Raw genomic sequence first — 9,069 nt, forward strand, 5'->3', positions numbered from 1 at the left:
TGTCCTCTCACTCTCCCGTGTCATTGTTTTGAGATTACAGGTGTTCCAGGAGAATCAGGAGTGTGGCACACGAGTGTGTATATATGTGTGTAAGAGTGTGTGTATAATTGTGTGAGTGAGAGTGTGAGTGAGAGTGTGTGTATGTATGTGTGTGTAAATATGTGTAATATATATATATATATATATATATATATATATATATATATATATATATATATACACACAAATTATATATATATATATGTGTGTGTGTGTGTGTGTGTGTGTGTGTGTGTGTGTGTGTGTGTGTGTGTGTAAGATGTCGGCCACACGGCGGAGGAGAAGCTCCGGCTGCAGCAGCTGCGGTCTCTGCGGCGCCGGTGGCTGCAGGAGCAGGAACTCAGTCCCCGCGAGCCGGTGAGCGGAGCCGCGAGCCCGGGCCGAGTGCAGAACTTCTGGAGCTCGTTCCTCCAACCACGGAGTTTGTGGAGGATCTCTGTGAGTGCTTTAATGATTTAAACACACTTCACACCACTGCCGCTACTGAGCTTCACTACCAACACTAAACACGTGAATCATTAAACACACACAAGCGCTCACACACACACACACACACACACACACACACACACACACACACACACGGTATTGCTTTAGTATTCATGTGTTTAGTGAGTAAAACCATGTGAGTGTTTTATTCTCAATCCCACGCTGTGTTTGTGGACATCATTAAACCATCATCAGACAGGAGGAAACTTTCCCACAGAGAGAGAGAGAGAGCTTCAAACGGCAGGATTATAAATGTATCATTGGTAACTGTGGTGAAGGAAAATCTCCTCCATCATCTCCATGAACTGGCATGAGGAGAAACCCTGAGAGGAACCAGAGTGAGAAGAGAACTTCGTCCTCCACACTGAATGTCCATCACAGTTCCATCAGTGTTGAGGTTATAAAGTGTTCAGTGATGATGATGATGATGATGATGATTCCATGCAGAATAAACTGTGGTCCTGAGCACATTGTAGCAGACTGTTCATATTAATTACAGTCCAGATCCATCCTCAAACTTCTTCACTTGTTCAGTCACTTCGTGGATCTTTACTCTGTTGTAGGGTTTAACGCTACAGCTTTTCCTACAGAAATCTCTTTTCAAATCTTTTTACGTGTGAAACAGAATCAGAATCAGAATCAGGTTTATTGGCCAAGTGTGTTGACACACACAAGGAATTTGGTTCCAGCTGTTTGTTACTCTCAAAAGTACAGACATAAATAAAAACCTATACATGACAAAACAGACACAACAAGACAAAAACAGACTATACAAGACAATACAGACATACAGACAATATGAGACAGTATAGACAGTGTGGGTAATAAATAGGGATACAGACCAGTAATGTACATAAAGTGTGGGAGTGCATGGTAGTTAAAGCATCGTTCCCTCAGCTGTTTATCGCAGTAGATACGAGCTTCGAACCAGAAAGACACAGCTTACATTTCACTAAAAGTTTTTGTCTTTATGCTCAACTAAAGTGAAATAATGATCATATTTCCACTTTGAGAAACTCGTCTTGCTCTCGCCTCGACTCGCCATTACTGCTGCACAGACCTGAATAAACGGAGACACGCCCACAGTGCGTCTGCTTCCTGTTTACAGAGGTGTTTATCCTCCAATCCTACAATGTGTCTCTGCTGTAAACAGGTCAGACTGTAGTCTACACTTCAGCCCAAATTCATTCATTTAATAAAGTAACGGGTAACACACCATACGCTAACGCTAACGGTGTTACTTTATTTAAAAAGTAACGCGTTACAGCATTAGTTACTGTCTAAAGTAACATGTTACTGCCTAACACTGCTCACAGGTATATCACACTAGCATTCGCTGCGAACCAGGAAGTGGCTAACAGCTAATACCATGGATTCTTTAGTGTTTTGTATCCAGCTTCAAGAATTTCTCTTTAAAGAACAACATCCTGACAATTCCACATATCAGAGTGAAGGAATGAAGACATTTTGTTAAAGTGCTGAAATAAATAGAACAGTTAAGTAGCTCATATCTTTTGAAAATTAAATATTCAATGTAAAACACACACACTCACACACACACACAGTTACATACACATCTGTATTACCTAAATGGGGTCTTACAAATGTGACCTCAAGTACGTTTCCATTTGTTTCTTCTACTTTCGGCTTCTTCCATTAAGGGGCGCCACAGCGGATCATCCGTCTCCATACCACCCTGTCCTCTACATCTGCCTCTGTCACACCACATCCATAATCCTCCTCCTTGTTCTTCCTCTTTTCCTCCTTCCTGGTGTCTCCATCCTCAGCATTCTCCTACTGATATACCCCATGTCCCTCCTCTGCACATGTCCAAACCATCTCATTCTCACCTCCCTCACCTTGTCTCCAAAACATCCTACATGTGCTGTCCCTCTAATAAACTCATTTCTAATCCTGTCCATTGTCGTCACTCCCAACGAACATCTCAACATCTTCAGCTCTGCTACCTCCAGCTCCACCTTCTGTCTTTTATTCAATGCCACTGTCTCTAATCCATACAACATCTCAGGTCTCACCACAGTCCTATAAACTTTCCCTTTCACTCTCACAGATACTCTTCTATCACAAATCACTCCTGCTATCACTCTTCTCCACCCACTCCACCCTGCCTGCACTCTTTTCTTCACTTCTAACACACTCTCCATTACTTTACACTGTTGACCCCAGGTACCTGAACCTCCACCTTCTCCACCTCTTCTCCCTGCAACCGCACCTCCACTGCCCTCCCTCTCATTCACACACATGTACTCTGTCTTACTCCTACTGACTTTCATTCCCCTTTTCTCCAGCGTGTACCTCCACCTCTCCAGGCTCTTCTCCACCTGCTCACTACTCTCACCACAAATCATAATATCATCCACAAACATCATAGTCCACAGAGACTCCTGTCTGACCTCGTCCTTCAACCTGTCCATCACCACTGCAAACAGGAAAGGGCTCAGGGCCGATCCTTGATGCAGTCCAACCTCTACCTTGAACCAGTCTGTCGTTCCTACTGCACACTTCACTGCTGTCACACTGTCCTCATACATGTCCTTCACCACCCTCACATACTTCTCTGACACACCTGACTTCCTCATACAATACCACAACTCCTCTCTTGGCACTCTGTCGTACGCTTTCTCTAAATCCACAAATACACAATGCAATTCCTTCTGACCTTCTCTATACTTCTCCATCAACATCCTCAAAGCAAATAAGGCATCTGTGGTGATCTTCCTCGTCATGAAACCATACTGTTGCTCACAGATGGTCACCTCTTCTCTCAGCCTGGCTTCCACTACTCTTTCCCATAACTTCATGGTGTGACTGATCAACTTTATTCCCCTGTAGTTACTGCAGGTCTGCACATCTCCCTTATTCTTAAAGATCAGTACCAGCACACTCCTTCTCCATTCCTCAGGCATCTTCTTACCTTCCAAAATCCTGTTAAAGAATCTGGTTAAAAACTCCACTGCATCTCACCTAAACATCTCCATGCTTCTACCAGTATGTCATCTGATCCAACCGACTTTCCATCTTCATCCTCTTAATCGCTGCTCTCACTTCCTCCTTACTAATCCTATCCACTTCCTGCTTCACATCTCCACACCATCCAACCTTCTCTTTCTAATTTTCCTCGTTCATCAGCTGCTTAAAATACTCCCTCCATCTTCTCAACACACTCTCCTCACTAGTCAACACATTTCCATCTTCATCCTTTATTGCTCTAACTTGCAGCACATCCTTCCCAGCTCGGTTCCTCTGTTTGGCCAATCGCTACAAATCCTTTTCTCCTTCCTTACTGTCCAACTTCTCCTACAGCTCCTCATATGCCTTTTCCTTGGCTTTCACCACATCCCTCTTTACCTGCTGCTGCATCTCCTTGTTCTCCTGCCTACTTTTTTCATCACTCTGTCGATCCCAGTTCTGTTTCTCCAACCTCTTTCTCCTTCTGCTCTCCTGCACTTCCTCATTCCACCACCACGTCTCCTTGTCTTCTTTTCTATTTCCAGATGTTACACCAAGAACCTTTCTGGCTGCCTCCCTCATCACTCCTGCAGTAGTTGCACAATCATCCAGCACCTCTTCACCACCACTGAGCTCCTGTCTGACCTCTTCCCTGAACCTCACACTACACTCTTCCTCCTTCAGTTTCCACCATCTTATTCTTCTTTCAGTCTTTACTCTCCTCCTCTTCTTCACCTCCAAACCCATCCTACAGACCACAATTCGATGCTGTCTAGCTACACTGTCCCCTGCCAACACCTTACAGTCTCCAATGTCCTTCAGGTTGCATCTCCTACATAGAACATAGTCCACCTGTGTGCACCTTCCTCCACTCTTATACGTCACCCTATGATCCTCCTTCTTCTTAAAATAAGTGTTCACCACTGCCATTTCCATCCTTTTAGCGAAATCTACCACCATCTGCCATTTCAATACAATAATTCTTTCAATACAATAATTCTGGGAATCCTCCACTCCAAACTCCTAAACCTTACTATACCCCCTGCCATCTGTCAATGGATCACCAGCTTCCTGACAGGCAGGAAACAGGTGAGACTGGGAGGTGTTACCTCCGGTATTCGGACAGTCAGCACTGGTGCTCCTCAGGGGTGTGTCCTTTTCCCACTGCTATTCTCCCTTTATACGAATGACTGCATATCAAGTGACCCAACTGTCAAACTCCTGAAATTTGCAGATGACACCACGCTCATTGGACTAATCCAAGATGGTGACGAGTCTGCATATAAGCAGGAGGTGAAGCAGCTGGTGCTATGGTGCAGTCAGAACAACCTTGAGCTAAACACACTCAAAACTGTGGAGATGATAGTGGACTTTAGGAAACATCCTTCAACACTACTCCCCCTCACAATATCCAACATCCTGTGTCACCTGTGGAGAACTTCAAGTTTCTGGGCACTACCATTTCCCAAGACCTGAAATGGGAATCAAACATAAACTCGATTCTGAAAAAGGCCCAGCAGAGGATGTACTTTCTAAGGCAATTAAGGAAGTACAGTCTGCCACAGGAGCTGTTGATACAGTTCTACACTGCAGTCATTGAATCTGTCCTGTGCTCATCAATCACCATCTGGTTTGGAGCAGCAACAAAACAGGACAGAAACAGACTGCAGAAAACTGTTAAAACAGCTGAAAAAATCATTGGTGCCCCCCTGCCCACTCTCCAGGACTTGTACCATACAAGAACCAGAAACCGGGCAGGAAAAATCATTAATGACCCTTCACACCCTGGACACAACATCTTTCAGCTCCTACCTTCTGGCAGGCGCTACAGAACGTTGTTCACTAAAACTGCCAGACACAGGAACAGTTTCTTTCCCCAAGCAATCACCTTCACTAACAACTGACCATAATTATATTCCCTGCTCATATCTATGAGTACTGCACAGAACTGTCACTCATCACATTATCTGTATATGTTGCACACACTATTGCTTCTATATACTGTACAAAGTTTTATAGTAAACTCTCTCATCATACCTGGCACACAATACTGTCATTTGCACTACCATGCACTCCCACACTTTATGTACATTACTGGTCTGTATCCCTATTTATTACCCACACTGTCTATACTGTCTCATATTGTCTGTATTGTCTTGTATAGTCTGTTTTTGTCTTGTTGTGTCTGTTTTGTCATGTATAGGTTTTTATTTATGTCTGTACTTTTGAGAGTAACTAATAGCTGGAACCAAAATCCTTGTGTGTGTCAACACACTTGGCCAATAAACCTGATTCTGATTCACATTCCTCTCCTTAAAGCCATAACTTCCCATCACCTCCTCATCACCTCTGTTCCCTTCACCTACATGCCCATTAAAGTCTGCCCCAATTACCAATCTTTCATTCCTACACCATCTACCACTTCATCTAATTCACTCCAGAATCTTTCCTTCTCCTCCATCTCACAGCCCACTTGTGGAGCATAAACACTGATGACATTTATCATCATCCCTTCAACTTCCACCTTCACGTTCATCACTCTATCAAAAACTCTCTTCACCTCCACTACACTCTTACTGTACTCTTCCTTCAGAATCCCCTACACCATTTCTCTTTCCATCCACACCATGATAGAACAGTTTAAACACCTCCAATGTTCCTGCTCTTACTCCCTTTCCACTTGGTCTCCTGAACACACAACATTTCTCCTGAACACACAACACACAACCTTTCTCCTCTCCATCATATCAGCTCCCTCTCTCCCTTTACCCGTCATAGTACCAACATTTAAAGTACCAACCCGAACCTCCACTCTCCTCCACTTCTCCTTTCCCTGCTGTCTCTGTAGATGTCTTCCTCCTCTCCTTCTCCTCCTTCAGACAATTGGAGATTTTTCTATTTATTTAATTGTATATAATACATTAAAATGTTTGCAAATTTATTGATTACTCAATTTAATCATTTTAATAAAAAGTACATTACCTTCATTTGATTAATTCTGTTAAATTTTTTATTAAATATTGTTTTATATATTTATCTTCCCAGGTATTTTATTTAAAATAGTAAAAAATGTAAACTGTTCAAATGTTGTAATAATTAATAATAAACTGCGTTAATAAAAAATGACATCTCAGCAGCGTTCAAGATCATCAGTCCAGGCTTTACAGTTCACAGGCTCCGCCCCCTAGATCTACTAATGAACTGCTGTGGGTTTATATAAATGTTATCATATTCACGTGTGTGTGTGTGTGTGTGTGTGTGTGTGTGTGTGTGTGTGTGTGTGTGTGTGTGTGTGCGCAGGCATTTAAGGCGTATAATGTGGGTGTATTCGCTCTGACCCGTGTCCTCATACCTGCTTGGGTCATCCACTATTATGTCAAATATCACCTGAGTGTGAGTATCACCACCACCACTATCATCTTCACCACCACCAATATCAACACCATCTTCACCACCACCACTATCATCTTCACCACCACCAATATCAACACCATCTTCACCACCACCACTATCATCTTCACCACCACCAATATCAACACCATCTTCACCACCACCACCATCATCTTCACCACCACCAATATCAACACCATCTTCACCACCACCACCATCATCTTCACCACCACCAATATCAACACCATCTTCACCACCACCACTATCATCTTCACCACCACCAATATCAACACCATCTTCACCACCACCACTATCATCTTCACCACCACCAATATCAACACCATCTTCACCACCACCACTATCATCTTCACCATCACCAATATCAACACCATCTTCACCACCACTATCATCTTCACCACCATCTTCATCACAACCACTATCATCTTCACCACCACCATATTAATCACTTGAACTTGAGCAGGGGTGTGTGTGTGTGTGTGTGTGTGTGTGTGTGTGTGTGTGTGTGTGTGTGTGTGTGTGTGTGTGTTTTACAGAAGAAAGCATACAGTGTGGTGGAGTTGAAACCCAGACTGTTCCCAGTAAGTACACTTGTACACGTATGTTCTTCACACAGATTTACAGTTATACACTCAGAGGACAGTTTAGTAGGAACACTACACTGATGTGGAGGACGTTTTACTCCTCATGGTGATTTCATACGGTGTTGGAAACCTTTCAGATTCTGCTACATTTTCAACACACTCGGATATTTAGGTTGAATATAAACACTGAGGTGCTGGGTAAGTTCCCCACAGCGTTCCACAACCCCCACCAGCCTAGGCTTTTCCACCAGACCTGTTTGCTCACGGCTCTGTGCTCTCACACTGAGACTGCACTGGTACCCCAGGAGCTCTTCTGCTGGTGTGTGTGTGTGTGTGTGTGTGTGTATGTGTGTGTGTGTATGTGTGTGTGTGTGTGATTGTTGTATTATTGATTACTGCTGGACCCTGATTGGCTGATCAGATAATTGTGTTCCGACGTTTCTTGTGTGTGTGTGTGTGCAGGGTGACACCATCATGGAGACGGGGGAGGTGGTTCCCGAGCTGCCTGAGGCTCATGGCCACGCCCACCACTAAGTTCACCTGGTCACATGATCTCTGTACATACACCTGTATCTGATAATAAAGAGCGTAACACACTGTACATCCTCAGTGTTATTAATCTCTCTCTCTCACACACACACACACACACACACACACACACACACACACACACACACTACATCCTCAGTGTTATTAATCTCTCACACACACACACACACACACACACTACATCCTCAGTGTTATTAATCTCTCTCACACACACACACACACACACACACACTACATCCTCAGTGTTATTAATCTCACACACACACACACACACACACACAACATCCCCAGTGTTATTAATCCTCTCACACACACACACACACACCACATCCTCAGTGTTATTCATCTCACACACACACACACCACATCCTCAGTGTTATTAATCTCTCACACACACACACACACACCACATCCTCAGTGTTATTAATCCCACACACACACACACACACACACTACATCCTCAGTGTTATTAATCTCACACACACTGTACATCCTCAGTGTTATTAATCTCACACACACACACACACACATCCTCAGTGTTATTAATCTCACACACACTGTACATCCTCAGTGTTATTAATCTCTCACACACACACACACACACACACACACACACTACATCCTACATCCTCAGTGTTATTAATCTCACACACACTGTACATCCTCAGTGTTATTAATCTCTCACACACACACACACACACACACACTGTACATCCTCAGTGTTATTAATCTCACACACGCACACACTACATCCTCAGTGTTATTAATCACACACACACACACACACACACACACACACACACTACATCCTCAGTGTTATTAATCACACACACACACACAACATCCTCAGTGTTATTAATCTCACACACACACACACACACACACACACACTGTACATCCTCAGTGTTATTAATCTCTCTCACACACACACACACACACACTGTACATTCTCAGTGTTATTAATCTCTCACACACACACACACACACACACACACACACACACTACATCCTCAGTGTTATTAATCACACA

The 9,069-nt window shown here is 43.4% G+C and overlaps 1 protein-coding gene across 1 annotated transcript; it reads left to right on the forward strand.

Moving 5' to 3' along the window:
• Positions 1-8,091, forward strand: ndufb6 (NADH:ubiquinone oxidoreductase subunit B; the record flags this gene model as incomplete). Its single annotated transcript, XM_046866529.1, has 5 exons — positions 1-64; positions 299-477; positions 6,799-6,891; positions 7,443-7,487; positions 7,953-8,091. Coding segments are annotated over 5 exons (453 nt in total), but the record flags the coding sequence as incomplete, so codon positions are not given.
• Positions 8,092-9,069: the final 978 nt, after the last annotated feature.

The sequence above is a fragment of the Silurus meridionalis genome, chromosome 2 (assembly GCF_014805685.1).
Source record: "Silurus meridionalis isolate SWU-2019-XX chromosome 2, ASM1480568v1, whole genome shotgun sequence".
Lineage (NCBI taxonomy): Eukaryota > Metazoa > Chordata > Actinopteri > Siluriformes > Siluridae > Silurus > Silurus meridionalis.